The 27828-nt window shown below is 38.1% G+C and overlaps 1 protein-coding gene across 1 annotated transcript in view; it reads right to left on the minus strand.

The window, feature by feature from the left end:
* The window catches only part of MIPOL1 (mirror-image polydactyly 1), a gene marked incomplete at its 5' end in the record, with an annotated part of 160080 nt that extends 136492 nt beyond the window's left edge, over nucleotides 1-23588 (minus strand). The window contains 4 exon segments of the mRNA XM_084264226.1: nucleotides 736-922; nucleotides 18476-18536; nucleotides 18538-18573; nucleotides 23376-23588. Coding sequence (XP_084120352.1) covers nucleotides 736-922; nucleotides 18476-18536; nucleotides 18538-18573; nucleotides 23376-23588 — 497 coding nt within the window.
* Between the last annotated feature and the right edge of the window lie 4240 nt (nucleotides 23589-27828).

Below are 27828 nucleotides of genomic sequence, written 5' to 3' on the forward strand. Positions count from 1 at the left end.
TACCAAGACTTTTTCTCAACTTATATTCTAAATGCATCTATTTGAGGAAGGGCAGATTTTGTACCGTTTATGTACTATCTACCACAATGAGATGTGACTTTATGACTTTAGGATCCCTACATGCAATATATTTGCAGATGAGATAGCTCAACCCACTGACAGCTGTAGGAAGTTAATGTCTCTTTAGCTGAGACTGTGCTGGGCAGTACTTGAACACTCAAATGTCACTCAAAACTGGTAGCATGTCCCCTAGTCAGCTGGGTATACCTTCATATATCATGATATATACCACAAGTCTGTATGTTTTCAAGACATAAATGGGCCACAGTTCAGTACAGAAATTGCTGACAATAAATGACTGAAATTAACAACAGAATAAAATCTTCAGAATACGTATGACGCTTTTCAACCGTATTTGCCCTTCTCCAGATTCCTGTCACAGTCTGCCTAGGAGGCATTACAGCTCCTCATCTTTACTCTTCCAACTTCACCCACACTTCACCCTGCTTTATTCCTGCTTCCTAACCACCTCTACCATTTTCTATCAGTGCTAGAGAATACAGTGGTGAAATGCTGCATTCCACAAGGAAAAAAGGGCAGACAGGATGCATCTAAGTAAAAAACTGACTTCCTGATTCTCTGTTAGTAAGTAAACTTCCCTACCTTTATCCTAAAATCCATGCACATTTTGCCTATAAATCTTTAAAAAGTGTATGTAGGAAGATTTGTTTTTACCTTGATTCTTCAGGACTGGAATCCCAATCGTTTGGAGCTGCTCTTCTTTGACTGGTTACTGACAGATCCAAAAGGTTCAGTGCTTCAGCTTCTGCCTGGATGAAAAAGTCTGGATTTTTGGCAGAATTTTGACGAAACTGAAACTCAACACAAAAGTCGTCTTCCTTCTGTTCCAGGTTGTGTGTTTCTAATTGCAAATAAAAGGGAATACAGGTTTATTTTTTTTTATTTGGAGAAAACAGCATTAATTTGAGATTCCTCTCTTGAAAATGGCTTGCAATATTTTTATAGCAAGGACAAAGTAGCTTCGGATTCACAGCTTCCTCATCCCACTAAGGAAAGAGAACTATGTTACCTAGAACATAGATGTAGGAGTTATGACCTATTTACTGGATTTTTCTCATGGAAATGTGAAAAACTTATCACTGTTTCCTAATCCCTCCTTCCATTAAAAGACTGCTTAAAATAATACCAACTTGAGGAAATAATCTACCTATCTTTTGTAAAGATCAGCTCTACCCTAAAGAAGACATTGATTTCTGCTGCAGATGGGCTTCAGCAAGGACAGAGTTAATTTGCTTTCCAGCAGCTGGTGTAGCGCTGTGTTTTGAATAGGAGAATAATGTTGATAACACACTGATGTTTTTAGTTGTTGCCAAGCAGTCAAGGACTTTTCAGCTTCTCATACTGCCCTGCTAATAAGGAGGTGGGGGCATCCAAGAAGCTGGGAGAGGACACATCCAGGAAAGCTGACACAAACTGACCAAAGGGATATTCCATACCATATGACATTATGCTCATATATAACTGTGGGGTGGGCCAGGAGGCAGGGCAGTTCAGGGTCTTGTTGAGCACTGACTTCAGGTGGTAAGAAATTGTGCTGTTCATCATGTGTTTAGGGTATTATCTTCCTTTTCTGTCCTATTAAACTGTCTTTATCTCAACCCATGAGTTTTCCTATTTCTTTCCCCCTTCCTCTCCCCCATCCCACTGGGAGGGGGGAGCGAGCAAATGGCTGTGTAGTTGTTTTAGCTGCCAGTTGGGTTAAACCACAACAACAGGTAAATCTGCAGGTTGTGAACTAGGCTCTTACTTATATTGAAGTTTTTTTCAAATCAATTTTGGCTACAAACGGAGAATCAGCAAGCTGTAATTAGCAACAACAAATTTAAGGCCCCATTATTCACTCCTGGAACGCGTAAGATACAGGCTCATACAACTAAAGAACTTGAAGAATGCAAAGCACAAATCGCTCCAAAGGGAAAAATTATCTGATGAAAAGGTTGAGTGTGATAGTTTCTCTTGAGCTTGGCTAGTAGATATTTTTAGGACATATTTCTGATATCAAGGTATTTAAATGAAAGAAATATCTACATACCATGAATATTCTTTCATAAAGTAAGAACAAATAAGTTTTAATTATAGGACTATATTAAAAAGCGAGGAAGAAGCCTAAAAAAAGCTTAAAATGGAAAAAAAGTGCATATATTCATCATTCTTTCATTTAAATTAGTAGAGAACAAACACTGGAGCCTTTGCTCATTTAATAAAGTTAGCATTTCCAAATATTTTGGATAAATTATACAGTATATGTTCTTTGATCCAACTTATTGCTTCCTCCTCAAAAATAGTAAGAAAATGTCTATACAGTTACAACCATCCATAAGTAGCCTGAAAATACACACCAACTGGTGTCAAAGCATCATGCTGCATGTAAGAGACAAAAGCACAGACTCCATATCAAAAATACTGAAGACTCTCTAAAATCCATTGGAATCGATTCCTCTTTCCTTGAAGAATTTAAGACACAGCCAGTGGCTCAGGAAACATCCCAAGGGCACAGGGAGATGGCTTGTGGATTGGTTGGAGTCAGTTTAACAAGTTCCCACACAAAGCTGTGTGTTACTACCTTAAAGAAAAAGTTATTGCACCTGGTTTCTCATCTGTATTCTCCCTACCTACTTCAGCACAAATCCACCTGAATCCACTCTCTGCCTTACTCTAAACTATAGCCACTTTTGTGCTAGAGGAACGCCAGCCAACAGCATCTCAGAATCTTTGTTTCCTAGCAGTTATAAATATGTAGGGACCATAACTTGAGAAAATATTTGTCAAGAAGTATATAACCTAACACTACTTTCAGCACTGCGATTGAAATGTGTTCCTTGGGTCTTTTCACAGCTAATAGAGAAATTGAACACAGCCCACAGCCACCTGCATTCTTTGAACAAATGCATACTTATGTTCAGCGACCCTGCAGTTTTTGAGCAGAGATTTCCTTTTAAGTGCTGCTACATCTAAAAACTGGATTCAACCTCCAGCTCCTCCTTACAGTAAACAGAAATCTTCGCTTAAGAAACAGAGGCATTAAACAAGTCACAATGTATACTCCAGGATCCTGCCCCAATTTAGGAGTGGCAACATGTAAAGGCAAAATTCTGAATGCTCTGCAGTTTGTTCTAACCGAAAACTAGACCAGTCTGAATTTCCATACTTGCAAAGCTTTTCATAAGGAGGCATACACTTGGCTGAGATGTGTTTGCCGTTTCACTTTTCTAAAGACCTGCCTATCAAACATCATCCTGTCCACCTCTCCCATTTCAGGCACAGTGATCTATACATGTGTAAGTATATAGATGTATTTTTTTTTCCATATTATGTTCTAACACACTGAAGGAGAAGCACAATGCTTCACTTGCCATAGCAACTTTTCTTCTCCTTCTTCTCTAGGGCATCAACATTTTATATAAGCCATATATATCTGAAGTGCCTCAGGCAAGTTATGTTGCATTCTGTGAAACAATTCAAGCACAACATACTGGGTATTGCAACAGATGATTGTATTACCATGAAATGCTGTTGCTTGTTTGGCAGTACTGCACTCTCTTCTGTCCCACACTATAGGAAAGAGCTGGAAAAAGTACCCCTTGTCACTCCAGAGTGCAAAACCCATTAGATTACACTAGCTACCACAGTTACAGTAGGACAAATCAAAAAAAAGGGGAGTGGTATCCCTAGAGCACAAGAATAATCAACTGAATAAGCTTTTTTTTTTTCTTTTCACAGTTCCTGTTTTTCAGATTTACTGCTTTTAGTGCAAGGACTTAAAAATCAAGAGTTCACAGAACCGTTGCAGTTGGAAGGGATCACTATAGATCATCTAGTCCAGCCCCTGCTCAATCAGGGTCATCTACAGCAGACTGCACAGAACCACATCCAGATGGGTTTTGAAGAGCTGCACAAGCAGAGACTTGACAACCTATCTGGGCAGCCTGTGCCAATGTCTCATCACTCTCACAGTAAAAAATTATTTCCTTGTATTCAAACGGAATTTCATAGGCTTAATTTGTGTTCATTGACTCTTTCTTTCCCTGCCATTGGGTACTACAGAAAACAATCTGGCTGCTGCTGCTTCTTCGCTCCTTCCCATCAGGTATTATTCATATTGCAAAGATCCATTCCCCCAAGCCTTCCCTTCTCAAGGCTCAGTCTCAGCTTCTCCTCATACATAAGATGCTCCAGTCCCTTTGCAGCTTTTTGCTGGACTCACTCCACTAAATCCATCTTTATCTTGTACTAGGGAGCTCAGATGTAGCCTCACCATTGCTGAGCAGAGATGACAGGTCACACCTCCCTCCATCTGCTGGCAATGTTCTTCCTAATGCAGGTCAGGATGCTTTTAAGCCATCGTAGCTCTGAGGGCACATTGCTGCCTTTTTCTTGACTTGCTGTCCACTAGGATGCTGATTCTTTATGGCAGAGCTGCTTGCTAGTCAGTTGGTGCCCAGCACACACAGTTACATGGGATTACTCCTGCCCAGGTGCAGAGCTTCATATTTGTCCTTGCTGAAATCATGAGGTTCCTATCTGCCCAATTCTCCAGCCTGTCAAGGTCCCTCTGAATGGCAGCATCACTCTTTCAGTTTTGCATCATCAACAAACTTGCTGCAGGTATACTCTGCTCCATCATCCAGACTGTTAATGGAGACATTGAACAGAATTGGATCCTTTATTGACCCTGGGAGTACGCCACTACTGACCTGCCTCCTACTATACATTGTACCGCTGGGCACTGACATTCAGTCAGCTTTCAGTCAACCTCACTGCTGGCGTAATTTAACTCATACTTTGCTTCTCTGTTAGGATATTATGGGACACATAATATCCTGGGCTCCTTCCAAGCTGCTGAGGAGGCTGAAGTCTATTCTCCTGAAGTCCACAGCTAAGATCCTGGTTTTTGTCCCGCTCCCTCCTCTCAGGATCCTGAACTCCACCACCTTGTGGTAACTACAGCCAAGGCTGCCCTGGCTTCAAACATCTACAAACAGTTCTTCCTTGTTTGTAAGCATCAGATCCAGCACATCACCTCTCCTTGTTGGCACCTCAATAATTTGTGTCAGGAATTTGCCATCAATAGACTCCAGAAATCTCTTACATCACTTGTGCCCTGCTTTTTTCCTTGTAGATTATCAGCATCATTGCAGTCCTCCAGGAGAACCAGGACCTGTGAATATAAGGCTTATTCCATTGTCTGAAGGCCTCATCTACATCACCAAATTCTCCTCCATGCCCTTCCCTCTCACTGGAAGAATCAAGGATAACACCACCTTGGTGTCCATGCCTTTGACCATCACCCCACCATCACCATAGTCACACATAATACTTCCCAGGTCTTCCAGGTCACCTCAACAGTACCTGAATAGCAGCACCCAACAAGTAGCAAAGCTCTCTAGATGACAGGTCAAATCAGCCAATTTTTGGTTTATTATTTAAAACCAGAATGAAATAAACATGTCCATGTGATGAGGTAAACATCTGCTTTAGCAGCTTTACTTCAGGCTAAATCCTTAGGCCATGTGGAGGTATGGACTTCTATGCCTTCAATTTTAAGTTACAGCAGCTGGAGAAAAAAAAAAGCTAATTCAGAATGGAACTAGACCTGTGTTGGCATTTATTAATGCTAATGCTGCTTCTTTAAGCAACTTACATTTGCAGCACACCTTTTCATCCACATTCAATTCCCTCAAGCACATGGGTAAGACTAAGCATCATCATGGCAAGCCTGTAAGTGTTGTTCCTGGAAACGTCAGGCGAAAAACAGAGCATCTGCTTTTCTCCCTGTACTGGCTTTGTAAGAGAGAAGATGATGAGAGGCTCCTCCACTCAGAATTGGAAGTGCTCTGCCCAAGGGCATTAAGGTTAAAGGGTTTCACTTGCTTAAAAAAGCTGTAATGCCTTTTTTTTCTTTTAATTAATGTGCTAAATCTGTCAGTAAAATGCTCTGGGGAAGACATTTTGAACACTGTCAGATCAATGAGCATAGCCATTTTAAAATTATTAAACTCACTTTTTTCTCCAAGTAGCCCATGACCCCCACCCCAAGCATCTTAGGCCTTGGTACATGGTGGCTTCTTGTCTTGCTATTAAACTCAGTAGCTATATTAATCAATGCACTCCAGTGCTTTTCCACATGCCTCCTGCAAATTGTATTGTGCACTAATTACCAATGCTGCAGAGACACACTGGGGAGTAAGTAGCATTTGCAATAATCAGGCAGCACAAGGAACATCAGAGAAAGGGTAAAACAGCTTGCAAGCTTTGGAAAAAACGCTGTAGTTTTCATTAACTAGTATCACCATCCCCCATTCTGGTTCTTGAGTACACTAAACAACTTATTTCCCATATAAAATGGAACCAGTTCAATAGCCCAGATTAATATTTCACTATATGGAGAAGCTGAACAGCTGATCTTCTGTATGTATTTATCTTCAATGAGTATCTTGTTCACATTGAGGGAAGGAAAGGCAAATGTTAGGAAGAAGGAATATAAAGACACTAGAGTTAAAGCTGGGAATTGACTGTGAGGGACATCAGGTGAAGATAATGCGGTCACAGCTTGAAATAGTAAAGGCAGAACAGAATTCAGTGTTACTAAACCAGGAGTGGTTAACAAGTCAAGTAAAAACAGTGAACCTAACACATTTTGTGGGCAGCCACTGCTTCTCATACCTTCTTCTTAGAAGTGGAAGCCTGGCACTGGTTTGGATCAGGAAAAGCACAGGATTAGAGAATCTTGGACCCACACTTATAATATGGGAAGAAGCATTGGAGACGTCATCGCACAGAAGGTGCAGATTCACCTGGACGGCCAAGGAGGCAGCAGCTCCCTTCCCTTGTGCACCACACAGCATATTCAGCAGTTCCGTCATCCAGCAGAGTCTGGGTGGGCATATTCTGCCCTCCACGTGCAATCTGTCAGCACCCTGCACGCCTAACCACGCTGATCAGCTCAGAGGTTTGCAAGAGATCTGAGGAGTAACAACACAGGAGAACAAACAGCGCCCCATGGAACACACATACAGCACTGTAAAACACACTGCTGACTACACATGCCTGCAGATGACTACAGGGACATCAGAAGCCCTTGCTGGTGCCCTAAACCAGCTTCAGGTGTAACAGTACTTACTGCTTGCTACCTAGAGCTTCCTAGGATTTGTTTTAAGCTAGTCTGTAGCACAGCCAAAGCATGTCCTCATCTGCCTGCAAAAGACTGGATGAATGAACCCTGAAAGGGATGCCAGTAGGAGGCAGAACAGGAGAAAGAGCAAGACCAGGAAGGGAGTGAGCCATAGACACTCTGTGAGCAAAGCTGACTACAAACTAGATACCTTACTCTTCCTTATGTGACACTGTCAGATTAAACAAACAAACAAAAAGGAATAAAGCATTGTGCCACATTTCAGACTTAGAATCACAGAATATGTGAGGTTGGGACCTTTAAAAGTCATCTAGTCCAACCCCTCTGCAGTAAGCAGGGACATGTCACTCAGAGCCCCATCAAGCCTGACCTTGAATATCTCCAAGGTTGGGACCTCCACTACCTCTCCAGGCAACCTGTACCGGTGATCTACCACCCTCACATTGAAATTATTTTTCCCTAATATTCAACTTAAATCTCCCCTGTTCTAGTTTAAAACCATTACCCCTCATCCTCGTGAGGAGTTCTTCTCCAGCTTTCTCATAGGCAACTTTTAGGTATTGGAATGCCACTCTAAGGTCCCCCAGGAGCCTTCTCTACTCCAAGCTCAACAAACTCAACTTTCTCAGCCTGTCTTCATAAGAGGGGTGCTCCAGCCCTTTCATCATTTTTGTGGCCCTAAAACAGATGGTCACAAACCTTATCTTCACTTACAATGGGAGGGACTGTGTCTCCCTGGTCCCCATCTTGTGGGCCATAAACTTGAGAGTGGTGAGGAGAGAGGTTGCCAGTGAAGACTGAGGCAAAACAGTTGTTGAGAACCTCAGCCTTTTCCTTGTCTCTTGTTACCAGTTCACCATTGTTGCTCATCAGGGGTGTATGCTTTCTTTAACCTTCCTTTTTTGGTTTACATACCTGTAGAAGCAATTCTTGTTTTTCTTGGCATCCCTGGTCAAGTTCAGCTCCAGCTGTGCCTTGGTCTTCCTGACCTCATCACTACACAACGGGGCAACATCCCTGTACTTTCCCCAGGATACCTGCCCCCACTTCCACTGCCTGTGTAATTAACTGCAACCTCAATTACCAAGAGGTCCCAAAAACTCAGTGTTTGACAAAACCTAATCGTTAATTATGTATATTTTTTCCCCTCAGTCTAAATAACAATGCAGCTTTGATTTCTGGGAGGGATAGGGGCTAGAAGAGTGGGTGTGGGGGTTCTGGAGTTTTATTGCATTACTATAATATTAAAATCTCTGAATTTAAAATGCCAACAGGGAACAGTCACTAGCCAACAAAACTATCAAAGCAAAAAGCCACCCCACTCCCATACCAAACTAACCTATTCCCAGTAGAATAAAAAGACACACTACAGTTTAAAAGTATTCACCCGCAAATCATGCATCTACATCAACTCACTGCAACAGCCCTCAAGCATGTAAGGGAATCACTCAAGAACTTCACCTTCTCATGATTTTCACTTGACTAATTGCTATTCTTTATTAATGACTTTCAAATTACCTAGATTTTTTTTTGTAGGTTAAAAATACTACAAATATTTCTGAAAAGATAATTTTTGGGCATGAATATATGACAATGCACACTAACCTGCAAGTGTTCTAACAAGCTTTTAGGACAAGACAGTTGCTGAATTAATAAAAAGCAATTTCTAATAGTTTCATGTGAAAAATGGATTATGAAATTGCCTTAAGATTGTAGCATCTAATGCCACTGGACCTGATTTGGGTTTTTTATATATACATGTGTATATATATATAAAAATATATAGAAATGAAATGTTTAAATCTAATGGAAAACTTGAACCTGATAGTCACTAACTTTTCAAGTTATGCTAATGAAATTAGTTCTATAGCTGAATATTCCTTCATGACTTGAAAATGATGAGTCAGCCTTTTTGTCAAAGACAAACATTCATTCACTCGGCTGTGTAACTACTGGTACTTCTACCAAACAGAACGACTGGGAAAGACTCAGATTGCTCAATAGTTCACTTCTTACTAAATGATTAAAAGGCATAAATCTTGAAAATGAATGAGAAACCAAAATGAAAGGATTTTATAGGTATAAACATGCAAAGAAAGAAAATGAGGCTGGGGGAAGAAATCTGATCCTACTGCCTGGGATAAGTGGAAACAAAAGAGTTGGTTTAGGTTTTGTGCATTTTCATAATGCCTGCTATTTCCTTTTTCATTTGTATTTGAGTCAACACAGAGGTATTATTTCCAATTTTTACTTTACTATTTTACCTTTCACAGTCTGTGAACAAGTTTTCAAAGCTAACACCAAGAAAAGGTGCGGTACTTAGTTTTGAAGAAGAAAGCAATTCTTGTTTCTGTAAAACAATTACAAAAGCCCAGTAGAAAAAAAAAATACATGGTCAATATGTATTTTCTCCAAAATGAACAAGTGCAGCTTTACTCATTGTTGGACTTACTATAGATCTACTTATACTAGCAATTATTTAGGCCCCTTCAGTGCGGTGTAGTATACTGGCAACCAATATCCTGAAACTAACAACAAATGGTTGTCCCTTCGTGACATACTTATTCTAATATTTAAAGAAAACTGGGTAAACTTTAAGATGATTATTCAGTAGGACTCTAAGATCTCACTAAATCACTCCTGTAGCACAGCAGCATGGAAGTCACAGAATTCTGATAACAAGTGACAAATGAGCTCAGAGTAGTTCTGTAATATAAAGCTAAATTCCTTTTATTTCTCAGTGCTCTGCCCAGCCAAAATGCCACATATAACCAGCCAAGTCATTGGCAGTAACAAAGGGGAAACCACCACTTAGATGCACTGTATGCTCAGTGCCCCACTGATACATAGTTGTGGGCCCTGCTGAGAACACCACAGGTCAACCCAGAATAATGAGGTCTATCAACTTAGTTAAAGTAACTCTTACTCAGAAAGGCCCTAGATTTTACAGAGATAGAATATCTGCTCTTATTGCAAGAAACAAATTAAAGTTGTTCGCTGAAATAAACCTTGAAAACAATGTTTTCTGGAAACTCTCACATACATTTTATAAGGGATGCATCAAGATCGAAGGATACAGTAATAAAGTAAATGGATTGAGGTCAATAAGCAAGCCATGGCAGAGGTAAAACTACAGAACTCCAATGCACTGTATCCAGGCTGCAACTTTGGAGCCTGTGCTACCTCACTGGCAGCCCTTCCTAGTCCTGTCTCTTCCTTGGAGACCTCAAATTCTTTCTTCTGTGAGGGGGGTTTTAGCAATCCATTTCAATTGGACTTTGAGACAAAAACAGTATCCCATTTTTATTTATGAATGATAAAGTAACATTTACACAATCAAAAATAAGAGAAATTCTACATAATTAGATTTTTATCCTTCCAGGCTCCCTTATGACGACAGGTTTCATTCGCATAACAGACTACAGTATTTCTACATTAGAAGACAGACACGCAGTGGAAAGCATATACAAACTTCCTGTAATTTCAACAGTAGGCAGAAAAATCAAGAGATTTTTTTTTTCTTTTTTACATCAACTATCTTCCTACTACAGAAAACTTCTGAACACTTAGAACTGTTTGCAAAGTCCATCAGGCTAACAGAACAATACAATTCAGATGCTCGATCTCTGTTAACAGCTAAGCATTTAAGTTGTCCAAAATCATGATCAATGAGAACAACTTTGCTGAGAAAGTTTTTTCAAATAAACTAAGAATAAGCTAAATGATATTTTGGGTTAATGCCTGAATTTGTTCTGTATCTCATGACACATACACAAGAAAAGAAAAAAAAAAAGAGGCTTGAAAATATTTTGTCTGCTAAAATACAGGCAAAATTGAAAAGTTTAATGTTTCTGGGTTTTTTTTTTTCCCTTAAAGGAATCTAAAAAAGAACAGTGAATTCATTTTGTGTTAGCAGTTTTAGTGGGGGAACATCTGTGTTACTTTGAACGCTTCTTTATTCACCTGTAACGGTGTGGAACTCTGGCAATACCCTTCATAAAGAAATAAATTGAGAACAGTTGGGAGTTATTCTGGCAAAGGCAATTTTTTTTTACAGTTCTTCAAGGATTCTGATTATTTTAGCAAGAATGTTTCCCTTGTCCTTCTCACTAAGTCTTTTGCCCTGCTATTTCGCATCTAAACAGCAACTGTGTACAAACTGGTGCATATTTTAAAGAGAAAAAGGCTTTTTAAGTCTTTGTGCAGCCAATCATTATCTCGGTGTTCACTGCAGTTAATCATGATGCATTTATTAATGTGTAAATATCAGACATTTCTTTGGCATTCTACTCTCCGCTTGCAATTCATTAACATACTATGTTAAAACATTAGTCTCTGAGAAGACACCAGGTTTTTGTTGGACTGGTCTCAGACTTGAAAAAGCATTTTTATATTCCGAATGCATCAAAATTGCAGAATCTCTCGGCAGATACTAAGTGGGATTCACTGAAACACAATGTTAGTTCTAATGGATGGATGATTGTGTTTGGTCTTTTGAAACTTTGAAGTATAGGTAAGTCTTGATCACACAAATTAATAAATCCTAAAGCTGGAGTTAACAATAACCATTACACCCAAATTCTGCAGCTTAGCCCAGCCAATTTTTCAAAAGGTCAGGTTGTGAACTGGAGAAGATCAGGGAGGTCCACCGCATAGCTTTGTTGCCAGGCATCTCTCGTCTGGATTGTTGCAGGCATTTATTAGTATTCGTCAGCAGACTCAACAAAGCAAACAAGAAATTCAAGCACGAATAATAAAATGAAATGCTGCTATATAACCCTTTGTCATTCAGCAAATATGGGACTTTTTAGCTACATTGTTCCTAAACCTGGGTTACTACTTTAATTTTTCTCCACAGTGCTGACTGAATGAGTATGCATGTGTGTTAAATGCAGAGCTCCCTTAACAACTGCAGGACTGCCATTTAATCTGTTGGTAGATGGACCATTTCCTGTGGGAACTCTAGCTATGATTTCCAGATCCACCAAATAAATCTCAGATTAAGATTCCAAATGAAACCTGCCTTTGGCAGATAAAAAATGTCAAGATGGATATAAACAGTAAAATTATAAATTATCTAGGTGTTGCACGATGACTTGATGTGCGTTTTTTGTTTACACTCTCCCCGATATCACAACTATACAAGGCATTCATCAAATGTCACACTTTCATAATATTGGAGGCATCATTAAAACTGTTTGGCTAAGGACCTTGAAGTGTTTAAGCAGTAGCTCAAAAGTATATTTGTGCAAAGTAGAAGAATAAATTTACATATCAGCAGCAGCTCATAAGGGATGGGTAAATATTCTGTTTATCTCTCATTGTAATTCAGGTTAGTTTAAATACAGGGTTTCAGGATATCATTACAGCCTATATGGAGTTATTACATAATTTCCAAACATAGCGTCTGCTAGAGTTTTACTAAGCATGCTGTGTTTATGTTTTCTAAACCAGTTCAAAACAAAGTAAACCCTCCCATCCCATTTTTCTTTTGCTATTGTCATAGCAGACAATTGCTTTTCACACATAACCCCTTCCATTATCTAAATCTTAATGATCCAGAACTCCCTTTTATCTAGGCAGGGTCATGTTTCCTGATGCCCATTAATTATAGTGAAAATTCTCTTATCCAAATGTACTCAACCTCCCTTACTGCAAACAAACAACGAAGGCTTTGCTGAATTAGAATTCTAAACAAAATCCCAGAAAACTACAGGTTTAGAAGTGGAGAAAAATATTGCAACTTTAAATGTCCAACACAAAAGTAAGACCACGCTGCATAAAGTGCCAGTAAAACACCTTGTCCACACACCCTTTACTCTGAGTAAATGGTCTACTAAAGATGCAGGTGAACTCTCAGATAAGACTTTCCAAAGAGCTCCCTGGTGAGCTTTTTGTTAATACACTTTTTGTTGTGTCTTTGCTCTGAACTTAAGCGTCTTTCTTGTTGTTATCAAAACAGAAGCAATGAAGGTTTCTAAAGAAGAAAACGATCACATTCCTCCTGCACTCATGCTAGGTCTTATAAAGCTCTTTCCAAAGCACTACATAAAAATGACTGTGGCAGTAAGTGCTGCTCTCCCTGAAGCAAGACATTTCAAGACATTCTGAAGTTAGCTGCACTCATACTTTACATACTTAAGTGATTCAAAGTGCAATACTTCAAGGTGTGCATTCTCCCCATCTTTAGTGCTTGGAATACTCAGTTCAGATAAGGCACTGCATATTTTAAGCATACAATAAAGGGTCTAAAAAAATCATATTCACAACACTCCAACGAGTCAGGCAGATACCTCACACTTCAGTAGTGTTTCTGACAGAGTCCTTTTGCATGCAGTCTGGCCAGAAATGCACTGTATTTAACCACTTAAAATGCAGAAGGAGAGAAACGGGACAGGAAAGAGACACATGAGAATTTATACACCTGAAAGGGTGATTATATTTACAGGAAAGAACAGACAGTATCTGATGATTTTTCAGTTGTCATCAGCTCCTTTTTATTTTCTAAGCCATGGCATACTACTCCCTCTTTTTCAATACAAGATGTTTTCTTCATCTTCCATTCTTAGTGTTGCTCAACAGTTACTAGCCACTCTTCCTATCATGCAAGATCATCCTCTCAACCTCTCTTCTGCCTCCTATACTATGCAGAGAAATCTGCAACTACCCTTTGCCACTTTGCAAGGGGACCTCTGACAGTTAGCACAGTTAGATGCTGAAAGCACAGCACACATGGAATACGCTAATCAACTGAGACATATGCATGCAGAGGACTCTGCCTCTCTGCAGATCATGTAGATTCTTCTGCATACACTCCCATGCAATATCCAGGTCTTCTTTATTTCCTTCTTTCTTTCCCAGGTAAACAGCATTCCTTATTGCTAAAAGAGGAAAGGAGTGGAAGAATGGGCTCAGAGTTTCTCCTGTTGAGGCATGTAAAAGAAGAAACAGACTTCAGCATGACAAATATATTTTATTCAGCCTCTACTAGAGCCTTGGAAGAAGTGCTTCAGATTTACTTTCGAGTGTTTACAGCTGTAATGGGTGTATGCTGGAGAAAGGGAAAGCAGCACTTTAACAAGCAGTTGCTTTTTGACTCAACTAGAGCATCAGATGAGAAAATCATTAACACCACATTACTCTCAAACTTTCCTCTGACTTTTCATCTTTGTGTGTGTCTGCGTGTTACACAATAGTAATTTCAGACAAAAAGTCTTTGTAATTGCTTTTATAAAAGCAAACCTATAAAAAAGCATATTAAACTTATTATTAGAAGTAGTAAGTTTTCTGGTTGCATAAGATCATCTACAAATAGTTGGTGAGGACCAGTTAAATTTCCAGGAAGTTAGCAAAAAAAACCCCAAAAGATGATTGATTTTACTTAACCTATGCATATAGGTTGCATTGCCTCAATTACCATGAATGCAGAAGCAATTGCTGACAATTTATAAATGGGAGTAGATAAATACAAAAATATTTCTAGAGAGGTTTTATTTCCCAAATAGTTGCTACACAGCAAAAGAACCAGAAAATATTACTCTAAGCAATACTGCCAGGAACATTGGCATATACGTCATGACCATGACAATAGAAGGAAAGCTATAGCCAGATTCTTAACAGTAAGCACCATGCATTCATGCAAGACCAATGCATGCACAAACACACAATGCAATTAAGACAACTGTCTATGCGTAAGCTTATCACATGCACACGTGTCTCAGCAGCTGCATATACATAACTTGTTCATTAGGTTTGTGTATTGGTCTTCCTATTTCTCCTAAAGGAAGCAAGACTGGAGAACAACAGCACACCACCAGATAAAACACCTAACTTTTCAAATTTCCTTGCAAAAGCTGATTCTGCAGTTCTGTTCCAATCTACATTATCACATATCTTTAAAACTTGAATGTCCACTGACCTACAGTTTCCAGACATGCAATTTTAAAGTATTTTTACAAGCAACACAAGCATTCTTTTGAAGTTACAGTAAAAGTGACTATATGGATCATGACTAAGACTTGACATCAAATTCTTACAGGTGAAATTGTTTCATTGACTTACATTTTAGTATGTGCCTTAGGTAGTGGTTTAGCAATGTATATTTATTTATTGCCATGATTTAAAAATATAATAAGCATGTTTTGAGGAAGGAAACCACTTTGCCATTAAAAATAATCAATCTACACCATATTACACAATGCTTTTCACTATGAAGTCAGCTAAACTCTATTTTTGTTGTCAAAACAGACCAAACAGTTCTTGATATTCTCAGACTTCACCTAATTTCTTCCATAAAAATCATAGATGCTCAGAAATATGACACAAGAAAAAACATTAATAATAGTGGAAGACTATATAACACAGAACTAGTAGAGCTGCACCCATCCAAACACAGCACATGATTATGAGACACATTTAAGCTCAGTATTTGCACACTCACCAGTTTCCTATCCTGCTAACTCTTTTGGAAAATTGACATATCAAGTCCTGAGTGTACATACAGGTATGAAAAGCACCCAATTTCAGGTTCCATCTCATGTTTTCACAGTATTAATGTTTGTGCAGTTTTTGTCATGCATGTAAACCCCGCTAAAGTAACAACTCCACCCAGGTACCATGTGCGTTCTGCCCCCCACCACTGCAGCACTAACATATGCACCTATTTGCCAATGAAAGTTTATTTTTATAGTGGATGCCCATCCTAGGCTTTCTAGATTGAATCACAGAATCATAGGGGTTGGAAGGGACCTCGAGAGATCATCAGGTCCAACCCCCAATCCTGAACATTCTTGGTTTGGAAATTATGCAGACTTCACTGGCCTGCTGCCAACGCTCATGGTACGTTCTCTCAAGTATTCTTAGAGAAAAATAAAAAGTCACTATCCTCCTGTTAAAAACTAGGTGCTGTAAAGAAACAGAAGTACATTTAAATTAGATACAAACCCAAAATAATCAGACTTGCACACAGATTGTTCTTTAACTCTTAATAATATACCAGAACAAAGACAGACAAATGTCTTAAATCCAGACAGGCATATTATATTCCAAACAACACGGAAAGTTAAAAAGAAAATCTCAACTATCAAACCCTTCAGATATACTCTTAAACACTGCCTTTCTTTCAAGTATTTTATTTTATAACATCTATTAACAGGTTACATATTATCCCACATAACGGCCATAAACCTACCACCTCTCTGTACTTAAAAGTTTTTGCTGTGTTTTTTTTTTTTAATTCCCATAGCTTGACTGAATTTTCATCTAGTCAGCTCTATTTAATCTCAGATGTACATTACCAACCTTGGTTTTGACAAATACTTTCATCTTCAACATCTCAGTATACTATAAATATATATTTTTTTAAATAAATCATTATAGAGTACATTATACAGTACCATACCAGCCATGAAAAAGACTCATACCACAGCTGACAAAGCAAGCAGGACACAAGTGGTATACACTTCAACAGACATTTAAGCTGAAGATTAAAAGTTGCTTTGATTTAGTGGTTCAATGAGAAAATGCACCAGAATGTGTACCAAGTGTACATATTGAACATTATGTTGCTGTAATTTATCTATTATCTTTATGATAATAAAATGTAATTTAATTGTTAATACCCAAATAAAATTCTAAGGGAAAAAAAACCCTCATCCAAACCAGTATGATTACATAAGATTTATCCATCCCTGGGGTTTTTTTAGCTTCCCTAGAAGTAAGAGCACAAAGAATTACGTGATGTATTAATGACTAATCTGAAAAAAGTGTATCAATTTTACTTTTGCCTATATAACAATTTTTATTGGAAACAGAAATACCTAAGTGTCAGCTTGGACAAAATAGCTTATCTATATACAGAACAAAATATTAATCCATCAGAAAAATTATATGCATGAAACTCAGCAACTCCCTGGTTTTAAAGGTATTTGTGAGCAGCAGCAGCAGAATGCCACTTCATGCAATTAGAGAAAGTATTTCACAGAGAATCAGTTTATGATATTCACTTGCCTACTTTGGAAAAGTTAACCTTTTGAACCATTCTTAGGGTATGCTGACCCCTAAAGGTCTAAAAATACTAAATCTGATTAAGCCATCACACATTTGAAGTGGAAATTGTCAGAATACTATTCTCCACTAAGTCACTCCACCATAACTATTTTTGTTTCCAGAGTATGTAATTCAAAACTATTTTTAACTTCACTCAGTAACAGCACAGAATTCCATTAATTTAAAAGGGTCTACGAGTACCTCATTTTCACAATACAGAGATAAATTCTTTTACAAGTGTAAGAAATATGTCATCTCCAAGATGGAGTATTTCTTCTTTCTTCTGAACACACTCTTCTTGAGAAACTTTGCATTTATTATCTTTTGACAAAGAATACATACTATAAAATTTAAAAAAAACCACACAAGATGCTCTCAGGCACTGATGTAGTTGGCATCTTTGATGTTGATGCACCTTTGTTTACTTTTTTTTAAACCTAGGCATAGCCACTGGAAAAAATCCAGCTTTATGACGTTCTGAAGATCTGCTTCCTGTGTCTTTCCCTTTCTTCAGTCTACACATCGTTATCTAGTCACAGGCCCTTCTCTTCTGTGAAGTCAGTCACATAATGTTGTAATGTGCCCTCAAACTCTGTGCTGCTTTTTTTTGTTGTTTTTTAGGGTTCTGCTATGAAACACAGACGAATGTATCTGAGAGAGAAATTTTGCTCATCCAAATACAAAAAGATCCTTCCATCCTGATGCAGATGAAAACTCCACAAACCATGGAAGTTCCAATTTAATCAAGGCTCCCTTCCATCTCCAAGAGGACCTTACTGTCTATATTCAATTAAGGTAATAATGAGAAACTCATTAATACTGGCAGATGGCTTAATCCTTCTCTAGCCAGGTGTGAATAGCCAAGAAAGTTACCTGAAGACAGACTTCAGATTTGTTGTTAACCTATTAGGAAAAAAAGGTTGGAAAGTAAACTGCAATGTAGAAAGTAAGAATTTAAATACGACTTCTGAAAGCTATACAAAAACATTTTCAATAACCTAGAAAATAAAAATAAAAGCTGATGATTTACATTCCTGTAGCTGCTCTCCTATTACCCCAAGTACTTTTAAGAGGCAGTGTGTGGCTGTGGGTTTTTTTTTTCCCTCTTTTTCTTCCAAAGTCAGTCATATATCGGCAAGAACAAATACATTCCAGTCACTGCCTAGCACTGGTACAACACCTGAGGTTCCTTATTAATATCTTAAAAGTCCTTACCTTTTGAACAGTTCTCCATTTGTTCTTCTGAACTTGTTTGATCTGGCACTGAGTCCAGTTTTTTGCTTGGCGATTTCAGAGCTAAAATAAAGCAAACTCTAGATAAATAAACTTGAAACAATATAACACACCTATACTTCGCTTCATTTGACAGAAAATTTACAAGACAAATGATTTAAAAATATTTATAACAAGACATCTGTGTGTTCTAACAGTCATTGCTAAATTATATTTCTCAGTAAAAACATTTTTTCTTCACACATCTAATTTTATCATGGTTTGGTTCAGCTTTCTGTTGCATGTAACACCTTCACTGAAAAATTTACTAGTTTGTTGTCTTGTTCTAGACTCTGGTCTTGGAAGTGCATGCTACTGAGCACAGCACAAATCACAGAATGGTCCAGCTAGAGGCAATGAGACTGCCCACTTTGGTAATTACTACAGATGGTGGCATGTGCTTCTCTCTCCTTTCTCCTGCTTTAATTTTCTAGATAAAACACAGGTAAAGTGGCCCATGATGACTCCAACTCTTAATTTGCAGGTTTTTTCTAAACAGCTAAATAATCCACTCTCATATTTGCATACATATTGCTTCAGACTATGTAGTTAATTACACAGTTGCAGTATTGCATATAATCAAAGATCTTCAAGAAACAACCCTCACTACTCAAAAATAAGACCCTACAGTAAAATTTTATGCTTATCAGGCAAATTTTGAGTGGTAAAATGTATGCTCTCTTATATGTTAAAACACAGCTACATTCTGTATCTCAAGAAAATCTAAATTGATTAGTGCTTTTGCTAACATAGTAAACTTACTACAAATTTTATCATTTATGAAAGCATATATGTTAAAACACACTGTACAAAGGACAATTCTTCATCTTTAGCTACACAACTGTGCACATCTTGTGTGATGGCTGTAATTTGTATAGATTTACTACAAAGTTACAACATATGCCTTGAAGAGGTAGTGGCTGGATCATGAAAACACTCAGAGTTGTCATTGTGCCAGTGACATTGTCATTGTGCGAGTTGTCAAATGTAAGAGTTAAAAAAAGCCATTAAAAAATTAAGGACACATTTTAAAATTCAAGCATATTATACAAAGACATTTTTTCTAACTAATAAGGCAGCAGAGGAATTTTTTTTCCCTATAAAACACCCAAAAGGCAGATGTTTTCATTTTTATCTTTGAGATTATAAAAAAAAGCAAGAAAATTTTGCAAGCACTTAAGATTCAACACTAACATTTACCTTAAGCGTTCACTGATACATATTTAGCCACATTTATTGTGAACTATAAATGTGCATGAGAAAGAAATAAGCGTATGGTTTGATGTCTTTAGGTCTTAACAAAAACCAACTTCGAGTCGCATCGCAGAACACCGAGTTCCTTCCTAGAGTCCCTCAGATGAAGCTGTACGCTTCTCTTTCAATTCTGTGTAACTGTGTTGATTTGGAGTTGGCAATCTTTTCCTAAGTTCCTCATTTACTTTTGGATTAGCTGAAAATATAGAAGGTTATTAATATCAAGAAATAGGTTTCTGTCAATGAAGCCATTTCCCTACATATTGCACAAAAAGGTTCATAATAATTGCAGTATTTTAATAAGATATTCATATAGCAAGACACGAAGAAAATACGGTATTTAATAACCTCTGGAGTATTTTAAAACATGTCTTAGGGCCTTAATGTGCCTAGTAATATACTATTTAAAACCATAATTTTATCCCTCCACAATATACAGTCATTCTTCCTCGCCATTTACCCAGCTAATGAATGCCAGCAATTAGTAAAATGTAATCCCATTGCACAATCATTTTAATGCTTTTAGCACTCAGAAAAGTAAACACCAAATTAATACTGCTCAAGCCATATCAGATCCTAGTTGGAAGCAAGCAATTATAGTTCAGCTCCTCAGGTGTAATTAAATGATTGGAATGATTTAGTTCCATAAATGCAAGTTAATTCATAAGCAAGCAACAAATATACTGGGAGTAATTACAAGAAACATTGACAGTCTAAGCAGGGCATGTGCCTTCGTGTACCTGATGCAGTAAAATGCTGCCCTCTCCTGGAAATAACAGGCTATGACGCAGGGATACTGGAGGCACACGTCAAGACCCTCATTTTACTGACTCTTCAGAGGTGAAATGTGTTCTGCTAATGAACGGGAATTTTCTGGGTTACACAGACGGTTGTTGATCTCAGACTAAGGCAACCTGTCGATCGAAGCCAAACGTAAAGACCTTTTGGGCTCCCTGGGGTCTGAAGTATCCTTTTCCCTACCATTAGATGTAAAAATGTTAGTAGATAGAACACAATATTCCACAGACCAAGTAGGTAGACACAAACGCTGCAGTAGGTACCCAGCCGGTGCGCAACACTTCCCTATCAACTGAAGATGTACCTATGCAGCAGGCACTGCAGACACAAGGCGTTTTTAGACCCAAAATTTACTGAACCATCATTATTCAGACAGCGTTAAACTTCAACAGCAATCAGAAGCTAGCTGTAAGATTTTCCCAGGAGGAACCATCAGAAAAATTAAACACAATTATTTTAAAGCTTTGCTTTGCTTTCACTTATAGTCAATCTGTTAATAATCAAAAGATATTGAAGCTGGAGATTAAAATTAAGTATACTGGTGGACTGAGACTAAAGTGAAAATGCAAAATGAAGCTGTAACCCAAAATCCAGAGTTAATTTTAAATACTATTTTCCTGATTCACTATCTATTTATTCAACTCACAATAGTGTTGACTACTACTTGAACATCACCCACAGAAAGCTAAAAAAAAAATGTCCTTATTTGTTGAATATAATATGCAATAGTCACAAAAAATTCAAACTAAATATTTAGACTAGAATGCTACTGACAAATAGGAATGTAAATTAACCAGGATCTTCTTACTAACGAAAGAAATCCCAAATCTACCTATTTTGCCCTCTACAAAAACATGAAATGCTTCCCAGTGCTGCACATAGCAGCATAGGAAAAAGAAAATTAAAATCATGAGCTGTGGTCAGTATATGACTATTTTCCACACAGAGAAATTGACTGTAAGAAAGCTCATAATCATTGTAAAAGCCTGACTTTTTCTTTACCAACAGCACTTTGACATCAAAATATTTCCTTGTTCCATATCTGGGTGTATTTCAAAACAAACCCAGGTGGTACACAAATAGCTTCACTGTTACTTCACCTGCTGTGGAAATGAAATGAATTATTTTAAGAAGTCATATTATTAAAAGTTTAAAATGTACAGCACATTTGCTTTGCCCTTTGATGTCACAGTCCTATTTTTCTATTCAAATCTTGTACACTGTAAGTTAATTGCTTTTGGAAACTACTTATTATTCATGTAAAAATTAATGTGCCAATGTGTTTAAATCCTTTTAAATGACCATTCATGCATCTTTCTTCTTTAAGTACCAATGAAATCTGTCAAAGATATCAATGCAAGATGGTCTTAGAGAAAGTTCTAATAAAGATTTTTTCTGCTAACATAAGATTTTCATTTTCGTCAACTTTACTTAAATTCCATTAATTTTTTAAGCTGCTTTTAATAAATTCACAAGTAAAAAATTTTAGGCTCCATAGTCTGTCATTTGTGTTCCAGCTGACTTTATGAATATTAATAACAGTGTTATCCTGATTAAATAGGCTTCATATAAAATCCCTGTGAATCCTATAGCTCAGACATCTCATTTTTCCAACTCTTTATGAATTTGGATTCAGACATTAAACTGGAAAAAACCTTAAAAAACAGATTCAATGGTACATTTGTGCACCCTTAAGCAAAAAAAATAAAAAGATGTTCTAATGATTCAAATAATTAAAATTGATAGGACCACATACTGAGATTTCAGACTTTCTGTAAACATGCAACATATTTTAACTCCAATGAAAACGTCAACACTTTACAGAACAAAGGATTAAGAATCTATTATAAAATAATAATAATGTCTGTCTTTATCCTTACCTTAAACAACAGATGATATGATCTTAACTCTATATGAAGAGTACTGATTTGCAGAAGCATTTCCCAAAGAGAACAAAATTAGTGGCTGCTTAATTACATACGCATACTCATGAAATACACGAGCATTCTAGTTTAGCATGGGTGCCCAGTAAAAAACAATATTAATTTCTAATTGGCTTACACTTCAGCAAAACCAAGCTTTGTCTAAAGAATGTCAAACTGAAGCACGCAGGAAATGTTAACAATTTCATATGAGACTCATGCAGTCACAGCTTCAAACTGTCAACTTCTTCCCAGGCTTATGCATTTGAATTCTTCATATCTGTATTAGATATAAATGTAAAACTAGCTCACTGCACTGTCTCACTTAGTGCTAGCTAAAATTACTACTTCTTCCTTCATTCTGGGATATATACTACAAAGACAGCCATCAAAATATTTTGCCTTCTGGTACCTTGATATATGAATGGATTTTAGGAGGAAAACCCACCATAAACAAAACAAAGGCATATTCAAAAAGATGGCATTCCAGACCTGATTCCTATTACTCATCAACACAAACACTTTTAATAGGAGTTAAAAAAACCCACAAGAGATAGTTATAAGTAATACACATCTGCAAGGTGGGAAGCAAAGAGTGCTTCTTGATGTAGTTCTGAAGAGCTTTTATTATAACTGTGGTGGTATTTCCACTCTCAAGAGGTAAAAACCTCTGGAGTGTCTGCAGAACATGTATTACAGAAGGGAGCACCCCACAATAACACCAACTTTCAGTTATCTGAGCAGTGATGATCGAGAAGTCCATCTTCTATGCTGGAGTTCAGTTACTGACTCCCCCTCTCTCTCCCCAGGAACCAAAAGGCTGTTGAGACCCTTCCACATGGAGCCCTCAGTCCATTCTTTGGTCTTGCCTTGACAAGTTTTGAAGATGACCGCTGAATCACAGTTGTAGCTGCTGTGACAAATAGCACAAGCTTGCTGGTGTGGACCGAATACATCTCTTCTTTATACAGCATCCTCATGTCTTGTGAGAGTTTCTCCACAAGGAAGGCTACGCTGCCTGCTCTGCCTCCGGTGGAACTAAGCACCCGTTCCCACCACCTCCAGGAATGGCACCGAGCCATTCTTTGTCCCCCTCAGTTGATAGTTGCCACTGAGAGTGCAGGGATGGAAGGAAGGGAATGCCAAATGCTTCATGAATTGGGAAATAAATAACAAATTTTAGTATTATTTTCATAAGATTAATTAGATTACCAGGATCTCCTAAAATATCCTGAAACGTTTTGCCCCAGGGCAAGCTACATTAAAACACTTAATTTAGGAGAGTACACTACATAAAACCCCCTTAACTTCAGGAAGCATTTCCCCAGGGAACAGACAGTTTGTCTTAGACCAAGTGGATGCCAAGTTTTGATGTAATGATACACTTCACAAAAAAAGCCACACTTCCTCACTGTCTGGAGAAGCTTTATGGCAAGTCAGAATTCTAAGGCAACCCAAAATAAGTTAAAATTAGCTTTGGGCAGTTATAAAAATATGAGTCAAAGAATAACTGAAATAGCCCCTTGAAATACTTCTTAAAGGTGGAATAACCCATCTGTTGGATACCTGAAAGCTGTGAAATGAAACATACTTTGATATTTGATTACAGCTACTTATTTTATGGTATTTGATTACTTTCACGTGCTTTTAAATACAAGTAGTTAATGCAAAATACTCTCTTTCTTTTTAAAGGAATATAAAATATAGGCAAGTGGATTAACCCCATAAGCAGATGAATGTAGCATGAGTAGTACTTAAAATTTATTAACTCCAGCACTGCTACAAAGACTTAAAGATTTTGATTTAAAGAAGTAATCATAGTATCTGGAATCTTTTTAAAAATCATTTTCCCAGAGGGCAGAGTCATGTAATAATTGCTGGCTTTTCTCCCCTACAGGTTCTTGGTCCAAAAGGGATGAGGCATTTGCAGTTGGTTCCAACTAACCTGCATAAATCAGAAAAACATGGAGAACCAGGACTCTGTTGCTGCAGGAGTTTCCTCACATTTTCATTAAGGAATTTGCCTTTGATGCTTCTAACGATGGCATACACCAAGTATGCACTGTTATATTCTATATATTATGCTTTTGACAAAGGCAAGAGAGAATGCATAAAAATGCAGTTTTAAATGGTTTACAATAGTTTATACCTGTTCCTCAATCAAATTTAATTGGATAAAAGTACATGTATTTTTCTCTTTATTTTTTTATCCCTAATTTCTGCTATTAGGTTGGTGTCTTCAAGGCTCAGTTTTCTCTTTACACATACCAGGAAGAGTTTGATGTGTGTATTAGATCACTGACAGCCTCATCTCTCTTCTCCCCTCTGTTATATTCTTTCTCCCCCATTAACAACCAAAATAAAGTCATTTGTATTTTACTAATCTTCAACCTGCTCCATTCCCTTCTTTCCCCATTTTTCTGACATTTGTCCTCTTTTTTTTTTTTCCTTAATACTGTCTTCTCTTTGCCAACACAAACCCTTCCCTTCTCCCCCTGCCCACCACCTCTTTGAAATGTAAAGCAAACTGCAGAGGATGTCAAAGACTGTCTCTCCTGTTTTCCTAGCCTTCCTCATCTTGGTGCCCATTCTGTGAAGAGCTTTTCTTCTGTGACACCTCCATTAACATTATTTTCACTCTAACAATGGAACTATGATATGCTTCATCAAATGGGGAACAGTCAATTCATTTAGGCATCCTTCAGCTTCATTGGAAACAGTTCACTGGTCTTATAACTCAATTGTTCGATGTCACAATGGCAGTCAGATCGCTGTTTCTAAACAGTTTACCACCAGAGTGCAATTTCTGAAGTCTTTAAGGATAAGGATACAGACACGTATTTTAAACTACCTGTTTTCTAATCTGAAGCCAAAAGAGTATTTAGCAGAACACTTTGGTAAGAAGCAGCATCATGTCCTCATGGTGGTGAGGGCTACCTGCAAATTACCTTCAGTTGACTGGATCGTAAGAATCAAAGTGATTCATTCCTTCTGACACTTGTGAGACCACATCTTCAGAGCTGTATTCAGTCTTACCCTCTCATGGATATCCTGAAGCAAGTCCAGCAGACAGACATCAAAATAATTAGTGGCCTGCAGCACATTACATGTGAGGAATTCAAGAGTTGAGTTAGCTGGCTTTAAGGAGAGAAGGCTAAAGGGGAAGAGGGGTATGGGGTTTTAGCTGCCTTGTGAGAGAAGACAGAGACATTGTTCTCTTGGTGACAAAGCAAAACATAAATAACTGAGAGTTATGGCTAAGAGATTTTTCACAGTGAGGAGGGTCAAACACTGGGAAAAGTGGCTCAGAAATCGTGGAAGATGCTGGAGATGTGCAAAACTCATCCTGATATAGCACCCTGATCTAAGCTTGAGATGGCCCTGTTCAGAGCAGAGGCATGAACTGGATGATACTCACAGGTCACTTCCTGCCTACCTACTTTATTACTTTAAGGATGGCAATAAAACAAAACCACTAGAACTAATACTCCTACAATACACTACATCCTGGGTTGTTTTCTGCTTAACAAGGTAGGACACGAGAGCAGGGAAAACAAAACCAAAACAGAGAGCAGTGAAGCACAACCACAGGTGACCCACGTAGCAGACAGGCTGAATGCCAACAAGGAGGAAATGGTGCAACAGCAGCATCAGTGGAGCGTTTTGAGGACTACTTGTCTCCAACATCCCTTTTTTTCCAGTTTGTTACATGTATGGGTGATGTGGCATTAGGTCCTATCACAAGGTTGGAAAAGACCTTTGAAGATCATCAAGTCTAACCACTCCCATCCTATGCTAAACCATATCCCTAAGTACCTCATCAACCCTTTTTTCGAACACATCCAGGGAAGGTGACTCAGCCCCTTCCTGGGCAGCCTGTTCCAGGCCCTGACAACTCTTTCAGTGAAAAACTTTTTTCTAATATCCAATCTAACCCTGCCCTGGGGCAGCTTCATGCCAAAACTGGACCACTGATACCAGTATTTCACCTGCTTTTCTGAAAGCATTTGCTTCAAGCCCTACAAATGCACACCCCCCCCCAACTGAAGAAAAAGTCAGTGTGACTAAAGTCACATTTTACCTACAGAAGTGACTGAAGAAACATTTGAGTCTGGAGTGCTTATGTTGCAAAATTAATTTTATAATATATTTCCTATCTTGAAATTCCCAAATCTGCCAATCATGATTTCTTTTATCACAGAAACAAGTTGCTAGCGTAGATCTGACCATGAAAGCAAAGCTAAAGTCACAGAACATTATATGCTCATAGAAATGAGAAGCTGTAACTTAGTACCAGATTCATAAACCACTAGTGCAAGTAATAGAATCAAGCAGAAGTTATGTTTCTACTGCAAAAAGCATTCCAATTTAATTGTTTGGCTGCCTTCACAGAAAAAAGGAAGATAGAACAGTGACTTAGAAAAGGAGGCAACAAAGCCCTCCAAAGCAGAGAAACTCACTTTATCCAGCCAACTCATTTTTCAAAATACCTTCAAATAGTGCTATTTTTTCCTCACAGCATATGCACTAAAAATAAAAAGCACAAAGGCTACAAACAGTGTGTATATTGGAGCCCAACCAAGAACTATCACAAGTGCTGAACATGCAGAGGCCTGTCAGAAACATGCCAACCTTTCAAGACCCAGTCCCGTGTGTGGGGACGAGAGGGGCCCGTTGGTCTCACAGGGAAATACAGCTGCACCGGTTGCATCTCTTGGCAGATTGTTTTGAACAGCATGAAAATACAAATGCATCTCCACTGCTGGTGTAGACCAACATATGTAGTGCACTAGATTTGCCCCCAAGTTCCTTATCCGCTCCACCAGCGTACACTTGAGCTGCTGAAGACAATCACTTCACCTGAAATTTCACAAGATAAAAAGAGCAGAGAAAACAAAACACCACTGATTCCAATCAGCTGGTTTTGTTCTTTTTAAGAGAATTAACTAAGCTGTCGTTTTCCTAGATGACTCTCTGAAGAGAGAGCTATCCTTTAACTAAAAGCATAATTGCTCCCTAACTACACTTGCACAGCAGCAAGAGCATTGGAACATATAGCACTGCTCGGGTGTGAGCAAAGACAGAATTTATGACTCAAACATGTACTCTCTCCTCACCTCCTGATTTATTTTTTTTTCCCAAATCCAGCAACTAGAGACAGTACACAGTACATTTATTGACAAGTAGTAACTTCATCCTTGTAAGTGAGAAGTGAAGGGAGTTGCAGCACCCTTCAGGACAGGCTTGTTTATGCCCAGATAACATTTCAGAGCATTTTAGAATCACAGAATCATAGGGGTTGGAAGGGACCTCGAGAGATCA

This window comes from Gallinula chloropus (genome assembly GCF_964237585.1).
Source record: "Gallinula chloropus genome assembly, chromosome: 4".
Lineage (NCBI taxonomy): Eukaryota > Metazoa > Chordata > Aves > Gruiformes > Rallidae > Gallinula > Gallinula chloropus.